The following is a 24,248-nucleotide window of genomic DNA, read 5'->3' as shown; positions in this document are numbered from 1 at the left end:
CAGAGTGAAGTAAGTCAGAAAGAGGAAAGCAAATATCGTATAATAAGGCATATGTGCAGAATCTAGAAAAATGGTATAGGTGATTTTATTTGCAAAGCAGAAGTAGAGACATAGACGTAGAGAACAAATGTATGGATACCAAGGGAGAAAGGGGTGGGGAGGCAGGAATTGGGAGACTGGGATTGACAAATATACATTATTGATGCTAGGTATAAAATAGACAACTGATGGGAACATACTGTATAGCACAGGGAACTCTACCTAATACACTGTGGTAACCTAAATGGGAGGGAAGTCCAAAAGGGAGGGGATATCTGTATGTGTGGCTGATTCATTTTGTTGTGCAGTGGAGGCTAACAGAATATTGTAAAGCAGCCATACTCCAATAAAAATTAATTTTAAAAAAAGAATAAGATATAGATATAGTTTCATCACTCAGAGAGGAGATTAAAAACTATTAATGCTAGGCAGAATGAATAAGTGTTTTTATACAGATAAAAATAATTGTGTTATTGGAATTTCATGCCATGTTATTCAACATGACTTGTACTTAAGGAAATTATTAAAACAAAACTTGCTTTATAGCATCTATATTGACTTTTCTATATCTGTGTTGTTTGAACAGTTTAATACTGATGACTTTAAGTAGAGTTTTTTTGTTTTAATTGTTTTTGTCTCGTACCTAACAGGAAAATTTGGTGAACATGGAGAAATAGGAAAAACTAGGTGCTCCTAGGTACCTTAGGGAGTATGGATAGAACTTACATGGTGGTGAAGCACATTTGTACATTGCTAATAATGATTGCTCCCAGTAGCATACATGTGGGTTAAAGGTGTAAACCTGTGCTTCAGTAATTTGGGTTTCTCATGCAGTATTGGGACTGAAGTATTTTTGTTCTAGATTTGGTTTGAGGGGTAGTAGAAATGTCTGTATCCCATATAGCCAACTTTTTTTGATTCTAGCTAGACCTTTCACTTATTTTCTAAGTAATTCCTTTAAAAATTGATTTTGAGATAAGAAACATCATTCTTTTTGGTAGTCATACTGGAAATATCAGGGGTAAGCTAAGAGAACAAATTGTTGGTGTTTTTAATTTTAACATTGTCATTTTGGGCAATTCACATAACTGTTCTGTACCTGAATTTTACTTTTGTTAAAGTACTACCTCCTGGGCTTCCCTGGTGGCGCAGTGGTTCAGAATCTGCCTGCTAATGCAGGGGACACGGGTTCAAGCCCTGGTCTGGGAAGATCCCTCATGCCGCGGAGCAACTAGGCCCGTGAGCCACAACTACTGAGCCTGCGCGTCTGGAGCCTGTGCTCCGCAACAAGAGAGGCCCGCGCACCACGATGAAGAGTGGCCCCCACTTGCCACAACTAGAGAAAGCCCTCGCACAGAAACGAAGACCCAACACAGCCCTAAATAAATAGATAGATAGATAGATAGATAGATAGATAGATAGATAGATAAATAAAGTACTACCTCCTAAAGTTTTTATAAGGTTAAAAATAAATGTTCTTATCTAAACACCTAGGAGGTATTGTGTGAATTCAAAGTCCACTTCGTAGTACAAACTATCTTGTAGTAGTTGGGGGTGGAGATTCACATCCAGATTACTTAGATATGAACCTTAGCTTTGCCGTTTATTAGCTATGAACTCCTTGGACAGGTTTACCCCTGGGTGACTTAGTTTCCTCAACTACTAAATGGGGATAATAAATGGTATCCTTCTTATAGCCTTGTTGTAAGAATTAGACAAAACAAAACACTTAGAATAGTCCCTGGCATTATAATACATGGTCGATTAATGTTAGCTCTTATTATCCATAGAGAATGGGGAGAAGGAATGCATAGGAATTTGAACTTAATTTACCTTTTCTAATCTTTAGCTTTCTTTTTCATCAGATCTTTTGTTAGAGATGTTCATATGTAACAGTAAATCATTTTGAGTTTAGTATTATTTTCTTTATGTTTTGATTTTTTTGATGGAAACTTTTACCATTTAATGAAATGATCAGAAACCAGAAAACAGGAATGAAGGGGAGAAGAAGCAGAGACCAGAAATCAGCTCTGAGTGATTAAAAACTCGTGGTGCTACTTTAGTCCTTTTGTTTCTCTTAGGAACTAGAAGAAAAGTAGAGCTATTTTTTTAATCAGTTTTTTATAAGTCTAAAGGCAATAGTAATTAAAAGATTATGTCACTGTAAGCATCTATGGAAGTGAATCTCAATTATATCTGTCTGTTTCTTTCCTGTTTGTCATGAAACTGTTCAGTGATTTATTATATGTTCAGTACCTACAGGCCTGGCATGTTTCCCAAAACAAATACTCCATAACCTGAAAGGGACACTTAACAAGCTAAACTAGTGAAAGATCTTACTTTCCCTTTGCCTCCCTCCATTTAAAAAAATATTTATTGAATGCCTTCTATGTGCTGAGAAGTATGTTACTAGCTGAGGATATAAAGACAATCTCTGTTCAAAGAATGTAGGAGAGACAAATAAGTAAGTAGATAATTTTAACAAAAGTGATTTATACCCCTCTATGTAGAGGTATATACGGGTGACCTCGGAGTACCAAAGGGGTGCATAATTCAGTCTTAAGTATAGAAAGGTAGATGTTCAAGGAGGGATTCCTAGAGGAAGTGAAACATAAACTGAATTTTGAAGGAGTGAGAGTTAGCCAGATTAAGGAATGGAGGGAGAGGACATTTTAGGCAGCTAGAAGAGCAGATGCATAGATAGGTAGACCTGGGCAAATATATCATCGTTTAAGAATTCCAAGTGGTTTGGAATAGGACTTAAGACAGCAGGCATGGGAGTGGTGAGAGAAAAGGTTAGACAGAAAGATAGGCATTAGTGCAGCAACATGGATGGACCTAGAGATTGTCATAGTGAAGTAAGACACACAGAGAAAGACAAATATTTGATATCGCTTATATGTGGAATCTAAAAAAATGGTACAAATGAACTTATTTACAAAACAGAAATAGAGTCACAGATGTAGAAAACAAACTTATGGTTACCAAGAGGGAAGGAGGGGAGGGATAAATTGGGAGATTGGGATTGACATATACACGCTGCTGTATATAAAGTAACTAATAAGAACCTTCTGTATAACGCTGGGAACTCTACTCAGTACTCTGTAATGGCCTGTATGGGAAAAGAATCTAAAAAAGAGTGGCTATATGTATATGTATAACTGATTCACTTTGCTGTATACCTGAAACTAACGCAACATTGTAAATCAACTATACTCCAGTAAAAATTAAACAAAAAAAAAAAGAAAGAAAGGTAGACATTGGGCCAGGTCTTGAAGGATTTTTAATAAGCTGTGAAGAGCCCTGTCAGATTTGTGTTTTTGTAAAGGTCGTGGTGGCACCACTGTTGAGAATAGATCAGAAAGGGACAAAACTGGAGTCAGGTAAGAAGGAAATTATTACTGTCCCAAACACACATAAAAGGATGTCACATTTGAAAGCTGTGATCCACAAGTAAATTCTGTCAGACTGGGATTTATAAAATTGTTTAAAGATATAGAAGACTTTTTGTCCCAAGTGAATAAATCCCAGAAGAATCATTTTAGCCCTTTATCTTTTTTTCTTTTCATTCACTACAAATCAACACAACAAACTTGGTTGTCAGCAATTTGGACTTCAGGATAGGTGGTATTCTGAAGGCTCTTGGTGCCTAGGCCTGGGAACAAGATGAGAATGGGTAAAGTGTTTAATAGCTAATTGGATCCTGTTTGATTTGGGGCTTTTTCAACAAAGGAACTTATTTTTAGGCTGAAAAAACAGTAATCAGATTTGCATCTTGGATGGTTTTATTTGGCGACTACATTTTTATAGACCCGGTAGCACTAATAAAGATTAGCTTTTCAGGAAGGTTAAACTAGGATTGGGCTCATTGCTTTAACATAGACAGATGAGCAAAGGGACAGCTTGTTCATATTTTCTCTGACCTCATACATTGTTTTCCTAAAGTGTTAAGGTGTTTCACTGTTACTTTTTTTTTTTACAAGATTTAGAAACAAAGGTATGTATAATCCAAAACACTATTTCTCTTTGAATTTAGAAATTATATACGTAACCTTTTTTTTTTCTCCTGTACCTCACCTCCTAGGTTCTGTGGTTGTGAAAGTTTGAGAATTTTGAGGGAAGAGAATGGTATAAAAGAGATAGATATTTCTTACATGGAAAACAAAGAATAAAGTACATTTGAATTACTGGCTGGAGCAAGTTTGATAGAAACACCATTTATATGGTCATCCTTTGTTCTTCTGTGGAATTACTGTTGACTCATAGTGTAACTAGGTGTTCATTACTCAGAATTTTTATTTAGTAGAAGAGGAAGTCTGTATTCTCCTGCACGTGTACCAGAAAAGAATGTTTAAGGAGATTTCTTGTTAGAAATTTCTGAATAACTCCTACAAATGTTATAGCTATCATCAGACTTACTGTATTTCCACTGGATATGTGGCTGAGTGTTGGTAATATTTGGATTTCTTTCTCACTGTCTGAAAGTGAAACTGAGAACCGAATGAGTTAGAAAGAGTTATGAAAGAGAGAAGGAAGGAGAGACGTGGCAGTGACTAGTAGTCATCTCTGAGTCATCAGCAATGAATGCCACTTTACTGGAGAACATTTAGTGTTTCAGAACCCTGTGACGGGCAGCTCCTTGATTTCTGACTGGTTAGTTTCTACACATCATTGATACCTCCAGGTTCCTTAGTAGACAGAGGCCACTTGGGACTTAGTTTTTATGAATATCATGTGGTTTTATTAAATATTTGTTTCTTTAAGATTAAGATTTCTCAATCACTTTCATTGTAACTACATGAAAAAATACTATTTGGGATAGATAGAATATTAAATGGACGGCCAGTAAGATGGAGGTTGTTAATTTTCAATTGGTAACAAATGGATATAATTCTCAGTAGATCTTTAAATTGAAATAAAACCATCCTTCCTTGAGCTTTGAGTTGTTATTAATAGTCAAAGACTTTACTTGAGGGTTACTAGGAAAAGAAACAGTAATTCAACTGTTAAAGTAAGAGTATCAAAGATTGTGAGTATAAATAGCTCAATAGTTTGTGACTGAATAAAAGGAAACTTTTTTTTTTAACTGTCAGTGTTCCTTCGGAGTATACTGCCTCTAGTTGTTGGTGTTTAGTCATTGGTGCCATGGAAAATAGATACCACATGCTGATGAAATACTCTGTTTTGCATTGTTACTGGAAGACTTGTAAGTGTACTTCAAAAATACTTTGGGTTTGGCCTGTCTGATAGAACTTTGTGCAGTGATGGAAATGTTCTAGATCTGCACCATGCAGTGTGGTGGCCATGTGTGAAATGTGGCTAGTACAACTGAGAAACTGAATTGAAAATTGTGTTTAATATAAATGTATTAAATATTAATATACATATAAATAATCATACGTAACTAGTGACCACAGTATTAGACAGCACATCTTTAAATATTTGAGAACTGAGCAACTCATTTGACAACCCTTACTTCACTGACCAGTCATTAAAATATACTATAGTTGTAATTAATATTTACTTTTAGTACATTAATTGAGGAATGTGTTGTTTATTTCAGGTCTTTGTTTATATGTCATCTTCCCAATGAGGCCCTTCTGCTTGCACAGTTTATAATTTAGCACCCGCTTTCTCAGCCCATCGTATTCCCTTTCCCTGAATAATTTTTTTTCTATAGCACTTATCACCATCTAACATACTAGAAAGAAGGCATAGATTTTTCCCTCTTTGTATCCAATCAGTGTTTCCAACACCTAGAACAATAACTGATACTTTAGAGGTGCTCAGGACATTTTTGTGGAATGAATAAATGAGGATTGTGGTTTCCCAATAACAATACCCCAATTCATTAAGCACTTATTTTGCATTCTATGGGAAGCATTGAGTTGGATTAGCTATATAAAGTGCACCATGGCCACTGCTCTCTTCTGTAATAAAACATTTCTTGGAACCATTTTTGGAAACAGAGCACTGAATTGGTTGTCATTAGTTTGGCTCTGCTGTAGCATTTCAGAACCTGAAGGGAACTTGGCAATAATTTGATTCAGGTGCCTGATGTCACATAGTGGATTAAAGTTTGATAAATGTCATTTATATCCTCTTCTCATTTCCCTTTTTCCCTCATCCACACAACCTGTGAATCTTTTTGCTCAATTTTTTTCCCACTTCTTCTCATCTCCATTCAGCTAATTCTTTTTTCTTAATTAGGATTTTTTAAAATTAATTAATTTATTTACTTTTGTTTGCGTTGGGTCTTCGTTGCGGTGCATGGGCTTCTCATTGCCATGGCTTCTCTTGTTGCAGAGCACAGGCTTTAGGTGTGCAGGCTTCAGTAGTTGTGGTGTGCGGGCTCAGTAGTTGTTGCTCACGGGCTCTAAAGCACAGGCTCAGTAGTTGTGGTGCACGGGCTTAGTTGCTTCGCGGCATGTGGGATATTCCTGGACCAGGGCTCGAACCCGTGTCCCCTGCGTTGGCAGGCGGATTCTTAACCACTGAGCCACCAGGGAAGTCCCCATTCAGCTAATTCTCATTTTCATCTAGGCCTACCATTTCCACTGACTCTACTGTACTCTGAGGAACTACCTAATCCCTTAACCCAACCAGAGAGAAATGTTTCATCTTTCTTAACTGAAACTTTCCTGCTTACTATAATTTTTATAACTAACTCCTCAGATCTAGAAACATCTCCTGACCACTAGGGCATCCTTAAGAATTTATTGTCTTCAAAACAAAAACTTTAAGAGAAAGCAAAAAGAATTTCTGTAGCTCCAATTGCCTAGCCTGAGGTCTCTTATTCCGTGGATCTGGAAGCAGTCCTGCTGGCATAATTTCAGTTTCTTTCTCCCATAAACACAGTCCAACATACTGTAGGTTTGTAAACATATACATTACTTCATGCCTGCCATATGTATAGCCACTGTGATGTAAAGGCATAGCAGAACCTCCCCATTTTTTCCTAAGGAATGGTGGTACTTAAATGTAAGCATTGGGTGGGGGGAGTCATTTATGTGAAGAATCTAAGTGAGGTGAGAAGGATCCAAACATATTAATCACTTTCAGTCATCAGACTATAATTTAGAGATTTCTCTTATTTGATCCTCACAAAAACTCTGAGTAATTATCTCTATCTCATATAAGTTAAGTAATTGTTCAGAGTCACCTAATCAGCAAATGGAAAAGCTGAAATTTTACATAGTTATGTATATGTAACTCCAAAGCCTCGAAAGCTTTCCTCCGTTGGTAAGCCATGCTTCCGTCTGGAAGTGGGGGTAGGCAGGGGACAAGAGTTACAGTATTTGATGTAGAATAGGCGGCGCGTGTGTTCATTTTTTGCCTCCAATGAGCCAGCCACAGAAAGAAACCAGTGTCATTGGGAGTAAGAGGGATGAGTATCTGGTGGTACCAGTGGCTCCCCCTTAACTTTAATCTCTGTCTTTCAGCCTGTTCTTCCGGCTAGTTCACATGGAGTAGAAGTGCTTTCTGCTGAGGATCTTGAGCCTAGCAGTCGTGATTATATGAGGGTTTATGTAAACATTCACCTGACACATTTGTCTTCTTTGAAAGTTATTACGACTTGCAAAGCAGTAAATTATCAAAAACCATCATAAGCATGCCATTTTTTCGCACAGAATTGAGAGTTTCACAGTAGTTCTCAAGATTGTTTGGAATGATAAACTAGTCTATGGTCTTGACATTTCTTCCAGCCTTCATCTGTGGCGCTTTTCGCCTTAACTGTCTTTTGCTACCAGATTCTGTGAGCAAAGCTTAAAGTTGAGGAATGCTGTTTCTTCCCTTGTCCTCAAGGTTAATAAATACTTTTTGCATGTCCACCGTGCACTGAGTCGTGCCAGGCACTGAGGGCTTAAGTGTAAACACATCATGGTTCCTGCCCAGCAGAGAAGTCGGAAGATCATTGCAGTTTAGGGTGATACATCCGGCACCATCAGTCATGAGCAGCTCTTTACCTCTCCAGTCTCATCTCTTGCTGCCCTTACCTTTTTCTCACCTCTGTTATTCCTTCTATGACTGACTCTCTCAGATTTTAGAAGTCACTTAATTCAAGATATTTTCTCTCATCTCTCAGGAGAAAGCTAGATGCCCCCAGCCCCATCAATATGTGTTTGCGTAGCACCTAGGTACTTATCATGCTCTATTGTTGATCCTACTTATTTGAACTGTAATCACCTTAAGGACAAAAACTATTCTTTTTAGTTCCAGCGCATTGCTGGGCACATAATCAGTGATCAGGAAATCTTTGTCTGAATTCTGCTTGAGTGACTAAGAAAACGCTCTTAATAGTGGAAGCAACATTTGAGCCAATTCTTAAAGGATGGGTAGGAGTTCCCTAGATGGATCTGGGAAAGAAATTCCAGGCCAAGGGAGTGGTTTGTACAAATAGATGAGACAATGAAGAGTTTACAAGTGACTAGCAAGGCTTTCTAATTTCCACATGGAATATGAGACAGTTTATTAATTGTAGGAGGTTATCTCCTATTCAGAGCCAGCCAGACTAGATTAGAGTTAGATGGTGGAATAAAGAATAGAAAGCTGCTCCCACCCTCAATTATATATAAAGAAGTTGAAAATTAGTCTTTTACTTGAATATGTATCTGTGTGACCTGTTAATAATTTCTGTTGGTCAGCCTTTCCAAGAGGAAAGTGACTTTCTTCCCAACCTCTCACTAGAGCTCACCTCCTTGAGACATCTCAAACTTAAAGTGGTATGCTGAATTAAGCTGAGGGAGATGTAATTGAAATAGCGAAGAGTTTACTCTCCTAGGTAAGCCAATTTATACTGGTACCTCAGCATAAAAGTACATTTAAATGGAAGCATTATACTTTTGTGATTGATCTTGTAAACTGTTTATTGACAATATAAAGCGTGTTCTCACGTTAGTGTCTGATGTGCTGGCCAACAAAAAGTTTTGGAATTGTAAGTGTCACTAAAGGTTTTGAATGTTTAGCAGTGTTTGTTTAGAAACAGTTCTTCAATCAAATGAGACTGCTTGGGGGCTTCAATTGCTATATAAATCTAAGCTGTAACTTAGATTCCTTTGCATATTAAACTTTATAAGGCCTTTTTTCTCTTTCTCTAAATAAAATAGGGAGATTCACAGATTTTAATCTGTTACTTGCCCCATTCCTTGAGGCAATAAGCTGTGGAAGAAAAGTACTCTAAAAAGAGAGTTTCTTATTAGGTGACACTTCAGAGAGGGTTGTCTACTTCTTATAAAGTTGAAGTGAGAGTTACCTTTGCATACCTTTGAGAGTTACATGGAAAACTAGAATGAACACAAGGCCTTATTGTTAAATTTTAAAGCCATCAGTGGGCCAATACTTTCCCCTCTCCCTGCTTGTCTGCTTTTGTCGGCACAAAGTAAATATTGATTGTTAAAATGAAACTGAAACATGCTGGTTAGGGAACATGTGTTGGTTTGGTCCATAGGTGACAGAATTAGAATCTCTGAGAGATTTGTCATTGTTGTAGAGTGTGGACTTCCCTGGGAAATGAATATATCTTTAGGAAATAAATATTTCCTTGGCCATTTATAAAGAGCCAAAGTGAGTCCTGGAGTTAGAATCAGGAGTCTTGGGTTTTAGTCCTGTCTCTGAGCAAAGCATTTAACCTCTTGAACCCTCAGTTTCCTTCTTCTGTAAAGAATAGGAGATTGAGCCAAATGATCACTAAGAATCCTTTTTCTAATCTTTGAGTTTATTGCTGCTTTCAAATACCCAAGATCAGCAGTGAGCCAAGTCAAGTTGGACATTTAAATTTGGCAGGTGGTAAACAGCAGCCATACGAGGATCTTTAAATCTATCTGTTCTACTCTTGTATAATTCTGTCAACATGAACTAGATTCTATAATACTGTTTCTGGGCTCTGTGTGTGTGTGTGTATGTGTATGTGTGTTTAATGTGCCTGGTTTGAACTAATTCATGATAATGCACACACCTGGGCTGTTCCATCTGCTTAATATTTCTGTGCACCAACCTGATTGTGTTCCAGCTTCCTCCTTGGCCTGCTTCTTCCAGTTTGCTCTCTGGATTCATGGTACAGAAATGTCATCCTCTTCCGTTTCTGACTAACCTCCTTGTAATGACTGGGTTTTCTGCCATGTACCATTGTCTGGCTGCCCCTGACCTGCCCTCTCCTTTTTTGACTTGTTTTTTTTTTTTACTATAACAGCTGTGATAGGTATTGCTTGCATTTATTGAGAACTTTCCATGTGCCAGGCACATTACAAAGTGCTTTATTTCTGTTCATGTCATTTAATGCCTTGTACTGGTAAGTATTGTTATGCCCACTTTACAAATGAGGAAACTGAGGCTCAGGGAGGTGAAATAACTTGCCTAGTGTTAACACCTAGTAATAGATCTGGAATTAAAATTTTAGTCTGCCTCCAAAGCTCATCTTCTTAAACAATATGCTGTATTGTCTGCATGATGGTGATAACTACAATATGCTGAGCACCTACTAGGTGCTGGCCAATGCATTTGCCACCTTTTGCTTCCCCATTTTACAGTAGTGGGTGGTGCTCTTGCACATGATCTGCTTTTAGGCTAATAAATGTAAGGGCCAGCTTAGAAGGAATTTGACATTCTTAGATTGGCGCATTCTTTTTTGTTTTTTGCGGTACGCGGGCCTCTCACTGTTGTGGCCTCTCCCGTTGCGGAGCACAGGCTCTGGACGCGCAGGCTCAGCGGCCATGGCTCACGGGCCCAGCTGCTCTGCGGCATGTGGGATCCTCCCGGACCGGGGCACGAACCCGTGTCCCCTGCATCGGCAGGCGGACTCTCAACCACCGCGCCACCAGGGAAGCCCTGGCGCATTCTTCTGATGTAAAATTTCGCTGTTTTTTTCCTTTTATCCTTTCCTAAGTTAATGGTCAATATCATAATTTTTTTTACTACTACCAGTACTAACAACTGAGTTTTGCCCAAGTGTACACTTTTTTTTTCTTACTGATGCCTTAGCATTGTCGTTTTCTTATTCCTTACCTTTGCTACTTTTTAAATCAAAAGCAGATAATAGAGATAAGGTAATGGGGAAAGAGGAGCAGGTGCTAAGGAAAGGCAAAGGAAAAATCCAGATACTAGAAATCTTTCCGAAATCTCAGTTTGGAGAACAAAGTTTTAAACTAAAAGCTCAGTTTTAGGGGTAGCTGTCATTTGTTAATGGAATATTAGGGCTTTGACAAACACAGGATTTGACCTCAGTAGCCTTATTCTCATCTGATAATAGGGTAAATAATATATTCTTCACAATGCCTGTTATTTGTGGTGATAATTAAAGGACATAGACAGTATAAAACTCCTTAATATAGTGCTCAGAATTGTTAGTTCCCCCTTTACCTTCAGATGTTAAATTCATCAAGCTGTATCCTTAATATTTATGTATATGGCTGTATATAAATTAGTTATATCTGAATAAAAAAAATCAGCATGCAGGCTGGCCCTTCCATTGCTGCATGTGGTTAGCTGATGCTGTCTATGTATTATATGCAGCATGTAGGGCTACTCCCTATAGTTTTGTATTCCTCAAGACCATTATTGAACTTTAGCAGAAAGAGAAATATTGCATAATACCTTAAAAATATTTATTTCAAGTTTACTATTTTAGTAAGCAAAATTTTCAGAAATATTTCTTTTTATTTTTAGAAAAGGTATATTTAATTCTAAAATATTGTTCCTAATGTTATTAATTCCCAATACACAGATCTCATTCTGCCCTGAGCATGCCACTCACAGGTACGAAATACAGTTTTAGAGCAAGCAGTGAAATGTCAGAATGGTCTGATTTTGAGGTAAGCCTGTATCTAAAATGTACCTTTGAATGGACTTCTGCTCCCATCAGCTTGCTTACGCATAACCCGGATGTTTTTTGTGTGATTAAATTTACAAATTCTTTGGTAGACTCTTGAGCAGCCTCCCTTTCTTCGTGACTGTGAGTCTGGAAAGTTGTAACCCAGCTCAGTGTCAGAAAAAGTAGGTGTGGACTTCGAGGGCTGTGCCGATCAGCAGCTAGAATGTGGTTGGCAGTCTCCTCCCCTTCCTGCACTTGAGCTCTTCACAGTGTGCACTCTGGAATGACAGGCATTCCTATGTGAAGAGAGCCAGCGTGAAGACATATTTGTGAGAAACACCAGTGCCTTGTCCGGGATACAGGAAAACAGAAACTCCTGCGGATTAACTGGCTTCCTGCCATTTCCTGATGTCTGGCGGTGACACTGAGAGAGGAGTGCATGTCCCCTCCTTATGTGGATTTATCGTTTAAGAAAAGTTTGCTTTGGTCGGGGACAATTTGTTGTTGTGAGACACATCAGACAACATAATCATGGGGCAAGCTGACATCTCCAGACCGGTAAATCCAGATGGAGTTGGTGAGTAATAGAAGGCAAAGAAACAAAATCTTGACAGAGGCAAGGCAGATCTGTAGGTGAAGTTGACTATTTTATAGGAATTTGAATGTGAGGATTTTGATGTTTTTAACTTTGGGATGTTTATCACTTTGTGAAGAATAAATGAAAAATAAGTTAATTTTTCATTCAGTTATATTAACTTACCACTCATAGTTGCGTTTTACTGGATCATTTTGGACTTTTTAAAGACAATATTGCTAGTAAACCATCTGTTAATTTCTTGCCCTTGCAGAACATAAGTGCTACAGGAACTCATGTTTAGAAATCAATGGTGTTTTACTGCTCTTTTGCAGGACTTGGGCAGCTGATATATACATGTGGTGTAGAATTAGAATTGTTGACTTCTATAAACAGGACCTGTTTTGGTTTGTTTTGTTTTGTTGGCTGCAGCATGCGGGATCTTAGTTCCCCGACCAGTTCCACCAGGCCCCCTGTAGTGAAGCACAGAGTCCTAACCATTGGACCACCAGGGAATTCCCGACAGGACCATTTTTGAGATTTGACTTAATTTTTTAGACTCAGTTATACATTTTCCAAATAAGTCTCAGGCTTTTTCCATTGTGCTGGTGTTTCCGTTTCTCATAAGGCAATACTTGGTATAAACATTTCTGAAGGCAGTGCTTTGCGTTTGAAGTGTTATTGTCTCAGAGATAGCTGGAGACCAGGCTGATAAGTGTAGCCAGAGTTTCAAAGCATATAAGTGAAATGGAAGTCCACTGTCACTAAAAGACTCATTTTCCCAACCTTGTGGGGTTTTGTATAAAATGAAGATGGAAAGGTGGGAAAGATAGATTTAAGTGGATATTCATTAAAGACTTCCTAAATATAAACAAAGTGGGGGAAAGCCTGTGAATCATTTCTTGACATTATACTTTTTTTTTTAAGATTTATACCTTCTTATACCTTCTCTTTGATTTATGAAGCAGCAGAAAACATGTTCAGTCCCAGGGTGCTTTTTTTCCCCCAGAAATGAAAAATGTTAGTGACTTTAAAGAAAACCATAAAGTGTGGGAACACAGGTAACACGCCCAAATGTGTCTCATGATTTAATGTAATTTCATTTCTAAAGGTATGTTTTCCCCTGAGAACTTGCCAGATGAAATTCCTACAAAGTACTTTTCATATTTTATTGAAACTGAGGCACATGGATCGCAAAGTGAGTCATTCAGCCACAGATTTTTAGGACTGAAATCAGAACTTGACTTACTTTACTTTGATCACCAGGGCTGGGTCCATATCAATTCAGTAGCTCAGTTGTTTTGTTTTGTTTTTATTCCCTTAATGAAATCGTTCACATTGGGTTGGCCGATAAAATCGTACGATGTTAACGGAAAAAACCAAATGAACTTTTTGGCCAACCCAATGGCTAGAAAAGGGTATAGAGGAAAATATAAAGGACCCTCTGGGGCCTCTACTCAGCTTAAGAGATGAAATTAAAAACAAGAGTTATATCCCACCCCACCCCTCTTTCTATGCCTACATTCCCTTATGATGGCATTTTGCTTGTTTGCTCCCAGAGGTAACCACTCTCCTGAATTTGGTAAATTCCCTTTTGGGCCACTAAATTCTCCTGTGGTTTCTACTACAAAGGTGGTTCTCTGTTAACAAGTCAGGATGTAAATCATGCTAGGCATTTATCTATGAGATGGAAATGAAAGGTCTTTGAAAAGCAAGAAATGGGTAAGCAGGTACAACGTACTAATGAGTGGTGATATTTATGAAGAATGCCCATTTAACATCTATATACTAGACAAAAAATTTCATCTCAACAGATAAAGGTTCAAATTTTTTCTGCCTATTAAAAAAAAGTAGGGCTCAGGCTTCCCTGGTGGCGCAGTGGTTGAGAGTCCGCCTGCCGATGCAGGGGACACGGGTTTGTGCCCCAGTCCGGGAAGATCCCACATGCCGCGGAGCGGCTAGGCCCGTGAGTCATGGCCGCTGAGCCTGCGCATCCGGAGCCTGTGCTCTGCAACGGGAGAGGCCACAACAGTGAGAGGCCCGTGTACCGCAAAAAAAAAAAAAAGTAGGGCTCATCATTCATCAATTTTTCCTTTTACCAATAACCCTAATAAAAGTCCTATGAACTGGGGAGTTCCCTGGTGGCCTAGTGGTTAGGATTCTGGGCTTCCATTGCCACGTCACAGGTTCAGTCCCTGGTCTGGGAACTGAGATCCCGCAAGCCGTGCAGCGCGGCCAAAAAAAAGATTTACTGAGATAAAACTTTCAAATAATACTTTGTATTCTCAATCAACATAAAAAGCTGTTTCTGTGTTCACTAGAATCCTTTACTATGTATCATACTAAAACAAACAGCTAAAAAAAAAAACAGCTGACTTAGCACGTCCTTAAATTTGGCACAAGACCAAAGATATTTATTTATTTGTTTAGCTGAGCCGGGCCTTAGTTGCGGCACATGGGATCTTTAGTTGCAGCATGCGAACCCTTAGTTGTGGCATGCATGTGGGATCTAGTTCCCTGACCAGGGATCGAACCCAGCCCCCTGCATTGGGAGCATGGAGTCTTGGCCACTGGACCACCAGGGAAGTACCAAGAATTTTAGTGAACTCTACCCAACCATTTAGGCTGGCACTTTCCTTTTCTCTCTAACTTTCCATTCCCTCTCTCTAGCTCTTTTTTTTTCCCCCATCATATACCTTTCACACAATAATTAGCCTCTTTTTTCCTCACTTTTCCTTTGTATAAGAATATATTGCTTTAAAAGATGTCATATTGTAATACAGGAGTTCCCAATCCCCAGGCCGCATACCAATATCCCCATCACTCATATTACTGCCTGAACCATCCCCCACGCACCCCCCATCCATGAAAAAATTGTCTTCCACGAAACTGGTCCCTGGTGGCAAAAAGGTTGGGGACCACTGTTGTAATATTTCTTCTTTCCTTCATTCCTTTTCCATCAGTATTCGACTCATTTTACTCTGAAATTTGTTGTTATGTGTTCTCCCACATGAGAATAGGAGTGGTGTTGGGAAAGGTGCTTTAGAAATAATTTTGTTATTTGGAGGCAAAGTTAATAAGGAGATTGCTGGATGAATAAATTTTAATATAGCTACAGAACAATATTAACATAGAAATAAATAATAGGTGGATTAATTAAAAATAAACTTCTTCATGAGACTTGAAAGAAGAACACTTGGCATTATTTAGTCACCAGAATTATCAGAGACATTTCTCATACCTATCTAGATCTAAAAATAAATGCTTCTGAGAAAGAAGGAACAGGTATACTTTCTTCATGTAATCCAGGAATCAAGAGAAAGTGTTAGGGGTCATGTACTCCTTAAAGGATTTTCTATTGAATACCAATCAAAAATTATTATTCCCTCTTTCTGCTTCAGATTTTCTGAATGGCCTATTGTCACAACAGTGTATTCCCTCTTTCTACTTGCAGGTTAATTTTGATAGGTTTAAAGTTTTTTTCCATGAGAGAATATATTTTCTGGCACCTCACCTTAAAACCTTTCTCTCAACTTAGAACCTTTATCAAAAAAGTATACATATCAAATTGCCAGAGTAAAGCAGCATCACTTCTTGACGCAGTTACGGTCAAAGATCTATTTTCCCAGAGTTGGAACCTCAGACCTAATTGTACCTGCAGGTACAGAGAGAGACCTTCTCCCTGGCTATCTTCTTGAGTGCTTTGCCCAGTTCTATTTCCCAAAGGTCAGAACTATGCCGTATTTCCAAGGGAAGTTATGGGCCTGCTCTAGACAAAGCCTGCTTTGTTCATTAGTGGCAGGTTTTGCTTTCTGTAATTTTGTTGCAGTTTTCTAAAACAGTTTTTTAAATTCAATAATAATCCTCTTTCAGAAGGCAAAAATGAGTATAAGTACAATAGTGTAAGTACCATAAATTAGTGTTCTCCATTTACAGAGTTCTAACGCTGTTAAAATGATTGTATAAAAGCAAGATCTGTTTCAAGCTAGATGGGCATAAAAGATAATTAAACAGAACCATTAGATTATAAAAGTAATTGGCCACAATATATTTAAGTCAAACCATTATGCTGTATACCTTAAACTTAAAAAAAAAAAGATAATTGGTACCTCTTGATAATGGAGTATGTATCTCATTGCACAAAGCTATGTATTTTTAAGTTTCGGACAATAACTGATTATTAAAAGTTTTGGGGGTAAAATGAGAGAATTTTATACACTTTAAATCTACACATTTTTTAAGACCTGACAAGGTATAAGAAATAGGTGTGGAACTAAGACAGTCCCAGTAATTTTGTTGCTTATTACTAAGCCTAGTGAAGGGGAGTGGGTAGTGAAGGCTATCTTGTCAACTGCAATTGCTTGTGCCTTACCTTGCCTTCCAACATGAATGACTAATTGGTTGTAAATCAGATTCTCAAAGGAACTAGGTTTACCGTTTAACCTTGTTTTATCCCTTATCTCTAGCAAATAACGTAGGTATAACATGTATCTGTAGCAAATAGTTTATCTGAAGATGAAAAGTGCTAAGTAATCTTTTAATAATACTATACATTTATTTTTAAATCACCTCAGAAATTCATCTGGAACAACTAAACTTGAACTAAAAACCATTGAATTAAATGTTGACCAGGAAAAAACTGAGGGTTGAAGAAAGAAACTGCTAGAACTCTGAATAATATGTGAAATAAGAAACTAGCCTCTGAAATGTGAGGTGCTACAACTTGGAGGAGGGAGTAAGTAGTTTAAACACCGGGGCGTAGCTTCAGGGTACTTCTCAAACTGGAAACTCCAAACTGTAATTAGTTATCTTCCTCTCCTAACCTCCACCCCCTCCAAAAAACACTAAGACCTCCAACTCTGTGACTTGCTTTCCTAGTGGCCTGCAGCTGCATGACTTCCTTGAAACACACAATCCTAAAACTATAGCCAGCATTCTACACCCTGTTTTCTGGCAAACAAAGGGAAACAAGGAGGGAAAAGCCACCTTGTTTTGGTTCTCATGGAAAACAGAGTGGGACCATGAGGACATTTTAAATTCCATACTGAGTTTAAATAGAAACAATGAGTTATCCAAATGTGACTCCAAGCCTGTATTTCTTCTGTCAAATTGGAAATGGGGGCTTCCCTGGTGGCGCAGCGGTTAAGAATCAGCCTGCCAGTGCAGGGGACACGGGTTTGAGCTCTGGTCCATGAAGATCCCACATGCCGCAGAGCAAGGCCATTCACCACAACTACTGAGCCTGCGCTCTAGAGCCCGCAAGCCACAACTACTGAAGCCGCGTGCCTAGAGCCTGTACTCTGCAACAAGAGAAGCCACCGCAAGGAGAAGCCCGCGCATTGCAATGAAGAGTAGCCCCCGCTCGCCGCAACTAGAGAAAGCCCGCACGCAGCAACAAAGACACAGTGCAGCCAAAAATAAATTAGTTAATTAATTAATTTTTAAAAATTGGAAATGGGAGGGAGATGGTCATAAAATCAGAACTGTTGAGAACAGATATTTGGTTGATGTACAGATTTGCTTATGAACAGTTTCAAATTCACCTCCCTAAGCCCTTTATTTATGAGTACAGAAACAATATTTGAGGTGTAATTGTATCATTAAAAATAAAAAAGATCGGGGCTTCCCTGGTGGCGCAGTGGTTGAGAGTCCGCCTGCCGATGCAGGGGACACGGGTTCGTGCCCCGGTCCGGGAAGATCCCACATGCCGCGGAGTGGCTGGGCCCGTGAGCCATGGCCGCTGAGCCTGCGCGTCCGGAGCCTGTGCTCTGCAACGGGAGAGGCCACAACAGTGACAGGCCTGTGTACCACCAAAAAAAAAATAAAATAAAAAAGATGGTTTCTCAATACCTGAGTATACCTTTTGTTGTATAATTTATTCATCCATCAGTTTCTCTTTCTTTCTACTGCAGTTTTCTAAGCGATGCAATTGAATTTTCTTAAAGTCAGACAAAAATTCACAGTAGGAAGCCTGAATAGTTTCAGTGGATCCAAGAATGCTACGGAGATTAGTGGCTTCAATTAGATCTAATCAGCCACTGCTATCAAGAATTTATGCATACTTTAAAACCCTTTATTCTACAGCTGAAGAGTTTACACCTGGTGAATTTAGATTACCATTAAATTTGGTTTCTAGCTCCTTTAGTACAAGATTGTACTCATGGTGAACAAGGGTGGTATTCTTAAAAGAATGTAGTACTAGAAACTGTTGTTTGGGTGATCCAAATCTACTTACTGTCACTACTCCAAGAAAATGTCGTTGAATGGTTTAATTTGCTTAATACTTCAGACTATGATTTTTATGTAGGAAATAATTTTTTTTTTAATTTATTTTTGGCTGCATTAGGTCTTCGTTGCTGAGCGCAGGCTTTCTCTAGTTGTGGCAAGCGGGGCCTACTCTTCGTTGCAGTGAGTGGGCGTCTCACTGCGGTGGCTTGTCTTGTTGCGGAGCACAGGCTCTAGGCACACGGGCTTCAGTAGTTCTGGCACGCGGGCTCAGTAGCTGTGCCTCGTTGGCTCTAGAGCGCAGGCTCAGTAGTTGTGGCACACGGGCTTAGTTGCTCCACGGCATGTGGGATCTTCCTGGACCAGGGCTCGAACCCGTGTCCCCTGCATTGGCAGGTGGATTCTTAACCACTGTGCCACCAGAGAAGCCCGGAAATAATTCATATTTATAGGAACCTAATGTTTAGAAAGAATTGTTTTCTTTTGTGTACTTATATATATGCTGGACTTTATTAACTGTCATGATTTGAAAGCTCCCACTTTCAAAGTAAATTTGTTTTTATTCCAATTAGAAAAGCCATAGGGCTTCCCTGGTGGCGCAGTGGTTGAGAGTCTGCCTGCCGATGCAGGGGACACGGGTTCGTGCCCCAGTCCGGGAAGATCCCTCCCACATGCCGCGGAGCAGCTGGACCCGTGAGCCATGGCCGCTGAGCCTGCACGTCCGGAGCCTGTGCTCCCCAACGGGAGAGGCCACAATAGTGAGAGGCCCGCGTACCGCAAAAACAAACAAACAAACAAAAAAAGCCATACATGTTCACTGTAAAATAAAAACACACACACACACAAAATATAAGAAACTAGAAGAAGCACAGATATCCTGTAGTCCTATCATCAAATTATATTTACATTTTCGTTTAGTTCTTTCCATTCTCCTTTTTTTTTGAATTTATGGATTTTATTTTATTTATTTTTTTATACAGCATGTTCTTATTAGTTTTCTATTTTATACATATTAGTGTTTATATGTCAATCCCAATCTCCCAATTCATCCCACCACCAACACCCCTCCCCGCTGCCCGCCACTTTCCCCCCTTGGTGTCCATACGTTTGCTCTCTTACATCTATCTGTGTCTCCTTTTCTGCCCTGGAAACTGGTTCACCTGTACCATTTTTCTAGGTTCCACATATATGCGTTAATATATGATATTTGTTTTTCTGACTTACTTCACTCTACATGACAGTCTCTAGATCCATTCACGTCTCTACAAATGACACAGTTTCGTCCCTGTCTGAGTAATATTCCATTGTATATATGTACCACATCTTCTTTATCCATTCATCTGTCTATGGGCATTTAAGTTGCTTCCATGACCTGGCTATTGTAAATAGTGCTGCAATGAACATTGGGGTGCATGTGTCTTTTTGAATTATGGTTTTCTCAGGGTCTATGCCCAGTAGTGGGATTGCTGGGTCATATGGTAATTCTATTTTTAGTTTCTTAAGTAACTTCCATACTGTTCTCCATAGTGGCTGTATCACTTTACATTCCAACCAACAGTGCAAGAGGGTCCCCTTTTCTCCACACCCTCTCCAGCATTTATTGTTTCTAGATTTTCTTATGATGCCCATTCTAACTGGTGTGAAGTGATACCTCATTGTAGTTTTGATTTGCAGTTCTCTAATAATTAGTGATGTTGAGCAGCTTTTCATGTGCTTCTTGGCCATCTGTATGTCATCTTTGGAGAAATGTCTATTTAGGTCTTCTGCCCATTTTTTGGTGGGTTGTTTTTTGTTTGTTTTTTTTTTGCGGTACACGGGCTTCTCACTGCCGCAGCCTCTCCCGTTGCGGAGCACAGGCTCCGGACGCGCAGGCCCAGCGGCCATGGCTCACGGGCCCAGCCGCTCCGCGGCACACGGGATCCTCCCAGACCGGGGCACGAACCCGCGCCCCCTGCATCGGCAGGCGGACTCGCAACCACTGCACCACCAGGGAAGCCCCGGTTGTTTGTTTTTTTTAACATTGAACTGCATGAGCTGTTTATATATTTTGGAGATTAATCCTTTGTCCGTTGATTCGTTTGCAAATATTTTCTCCCATTCTGAGGGTTGTCTTTTCGTCTTGCTTGTAGTTTCCTTTGCTTTGCAAAAGATTTTAAGTTTCATTAGGTCCCATTTGTTTATTTTTGTTTCTATTTCCATAACTCTAGGAGGTGGATCAAAAAAGATCTTGCTGTGATTTATGTTAAAGAGTGTTCTTCCTATGTTTTCCTCTAAGAGTTTTATAATGTCCAGTCTTACGTTTAGCTCTCTAACCCATTTTGAGCTTATTTTTGTTTATGGTGTTAAGGAGTGTTCTAATTTCATTCTTTTACATGTAGCTGTCCAGTTTTCCCAGCACCACTTATTGAAGAGATTGTCTTTTCTCCACTGTATATCCTTGCCTCCTTTGTCATAGATTAGTTGACCATAAGTGCGTGGGTTTATCTCTGGGCTTTCTATCCTGGTCCATTAATCTACATTTCTGTTTTTGTGCCAGTACCATATTGTCTTGATTACTGTAGCTTTGTAGTATAGCCTGACGTCAAGGAGTCTGATTTCTTCAGCTCCGTTTTTTTCCCTCAAGACTGCTTGGGCTATTTGGGGTGTTTTGTATCTCCATACAAATTTTAAGATTTTTTGTTCTAGTTCTGTAAAAAATGCCACTGGTAATTTGATAGGGAGTGCATTGAATCTGTAGATTGCTTTGGGTAGTATAGTCATTTTCAGAATATTGATTCTTCCAATCCAAGAACATGGTATATCTCTCCATCTGTTTGTGTCATCTTTTTTTTTTTTTTTTTTTTGCGGTACGTGGGCCTCTCACTGTTGTGGCCTCTCCCGTTGCAGAGCACAGACTCCGGATGCGCAGGCTTAGCAGCCATGGCTCATGGGCCCAGCCGCTCCGCGGCATGTGGGATCCTCCCGGACCAGGGCACGAACCCGTGTCCCCTGCATCGGCAGGTGGACTCTCAACCACTGCGCCACCAGGGAAGCCCCTGTTGGTGTCATTTTTGATTTCTTTCATCAGTGTCTTATAGTTTTCTGAGTACAGGTCTTTTACCTCCTTAGGTAGGTTTATTCCTAGGTATTTTATTCTTTTTGTTGCAATGGTGAATGGGATTGTTTCCTTAATTTCACTTTCTGATCTTTCGTTGTTAGTGTATAAGAATGCAAGATTTCTGTGCATTAATTTTGTATCCTGCAACTTTACCAAATTCATTGAGTAGCTCTAGTAGCTTTCTGGTGGCATCTTTAGGATTCTTTATGTATAGTATCATGTCATCTGCAAACAGTGACAGTTTGACTTCTTTTCCAATTTGTTTTCTTTTTATTTCTTTTTCTTTTCTGATTGCCATGACTAGGACTTCCGAAATGATGTTGAATAATAGTGGCGAGAGTGGACATCCTTGTCTTGTTCCTGATCTTAGAGGAAATGCTTTCAGTTTTTCACCATTGTGAATGAGGTTTGCTGTGGGTTTGTCGTATATGGCCTTTATTATGTTGAGGTAGGTTCCCTCTGTGCCTACTCTCTTGGGAGTTCTTATCATAAATGGGTGTTGAATTTTGTCAAAAGCTTTTCCTGCATCTATTGAAATGATCATATGGTTTTTCTTCTTCAGTTTGTTAATATGGTGTATCACATTGATTGATTTGTGTATATTGAAGAATCCTTGCATCCCTGGGATAAATCCCACTTGATCATGGTGTATGATCCTTTTCATGTGCTGTTGGATTCTGTTTGTTGAGGATTTTCGCATCTATATTCATCAGTGATATTGGTCTGTAATTTCCTTTTTTTGTAGTATCTTTGTCTGGTTTTGGTATCAGGGTAATGGTGGCCTCATAGAATGAATTTGGGAGTCTTCCTTCCTCTGCAATTTTTTAGAAGACTTTGAGAAGGATGGGTGTTAACTCTTCTCTGAATGTTTGATAGAATTCACCTGTGAAGCCATCTGGTCCTGGACTTTTGTTTTTTGGAAGATTTTAAATCACAGTTTCAATTTCATTACTTGTGATTGGTCTGTTCATATTTTCTATTTCTTCCTGGTTCAGTCTTGGAAGGTTATACCTTTCTAAGAATTTGTCCATTTCTTCCAGGTTGTCCATTTTATTGGCATAGAGTTGCTTGTAGTAGTCTCTTAGGATGCTTTGTATTTCTGAAGTGTCCCTTGTAACTTCTCCTTTTTCATTTCTAATTTTATTGATTTGAGTCCTCTCCCTGTTTTTCTTGTTGAGTCTGGATAAAGGTTTATCAATTTTGTTTATCTTATCAAAGAACCAGCTTTTAGTTTTATTCACTTTGCTATATTGTTTTCTTTGTTTCTATTTCATTTATTTCTGCTCTGATCTTTATGATTTCTTTCCTTCTACTAACTTTGGGTCTTCTTTGTTCTTCTATCTCTAGTTCCTTTAAGTGTAAGGTTAGATTGTTTATTTGAGAGTTTTCTTGTTTCTTGAGGTAGGCTTGTATTGCTATAAACTTCCCTCTTAGAACCGCTTTTGCTGCATCCCATAGTTTTTGGATCATCGTGTTTTCATTGTAATTTATCTCTAGATAGTTTTTGATTTCTTCAGTGATCTCTTGGTTATCTAGTAACGTATTGTTTAGCCTCCATGTGTTTGTGTTTTTTACGTTTTTTTCCCTGTAATTGATTTCTGATCTCATAGCATTGTGGTCAGAAAAGATGCTTGATATGATTTCAATTTTCTTAAACTTATCGAGGCTTGATTCGTGACCCAAGATGTGATCTGTCCTGGAGAATATTCCGTGTGCACTTGAGAAGAAAATGTAATTTGCTGTTTTTGGATGGAATGTCCTATAAATATCAATTAAATGTATCTGGTCTATGGTGTCATTTAAAACTTGTGTTTCCTTATTAATTTTCTATCTGGATGATCTGTCCATTGCTGTAAGTGAAGTGTTAAAGTCCCCCACTATTATTATGTTACTGTTGATTTCTTCTTTTCTAGCTGTTAGCAGTTGCCTTGTGTATTGAGGTGCCCCTATATTGGGTGCATATAAATTTATAATTGTTATATCTTCTTCTTGGATTGATCCCGTGATCATTATGTTGTGTCCTTGCTAGTCTCTTGTAACATTCTTTATTTTAGAGTCTATTTTATCTGATATGAGTATTGCTACTCCAGCTTTCTTTTGATTTCCATTTGCATGGAATATCTTTTTCCATCCCCTCACTTTCAGTCTGTATGTGTCCCTAGGTCTGAAGTGTGTCTCTTGTAGACAGCATATAGATAGGTCTTGTTTTTGTATCCATTCAGCAAGACTGTGTCTTTTGGTTGGAGCATTTAATCCATTCACGTTTAAGGTAATTATCAATATGTATGTTCCTATTACCATTTTCTTAATGTTATGGGTTTGTTTTTGTAGGTCCTTTTCTTCTCTTGTGTTTCCCACTTAGAGAAGTTCCTTTAGCATTTGTTGTAGAGCTGGTTTGGTGGTGCTGAATTTTCTTAGCTTTTGCTTGTCTGTAAAACTTTTGATCTCTGTCAAATCTGAATGATATCCTTTCCGGGTAGAGTAATCTTGGTTGTAAGTTCTTAACT

At 38.8% G+C, this 24,248-nt stretch overlaps 1 protein-coding gene across 16 annotated transcripts in view; it reads left to right on the top strand.

Moving 5' to 3' along the window:
* The window catches only part of PHACTR4 (phosphatase and actin regulator 4), a 109,389-nt gene that overhangs the window by 49,561 nt on the left and 35,580 nt on the right, over positions 1-24,248 (top strand). For 2 of the 16 annotated variants that reach the window (XM_081223729.1, XM_081223728.1), the window contains exon 3: positions 11,759-11,846. The exons of 7 other annotated variants lie outside the window; for them this stretch is intronic. In XM_081223729.1, coding sequence (XP_081079855.1) covers positions 11,778-11,846 — 69 coding nt within the window. In that variant the 5' untranslated portion in view covers positions 11,759-11,777. 7 more of the 16 variants (XM_081223731.1, XM_081223730.1, XM_081223721.1 and 4 more) reach the window with 6 other exon arrangements.

This window comes from Mesoplodon bidens (assembly GCF_964165515.1).
Source record: "Mesoplodon bidens genome assembly, chromosome: 2".
In the NCBI taxonomy this organism is placed as follows: domain Eukaryota; kingdom Metazoa; phylum Chordata; class Mammalia; order Artiodactyla; family Ziphiidae; genus Mesoplodon; species Mesoplodon bidens.
This window is presented reverse-complemented; position numbering and strand designations above follow the sequence as displayed.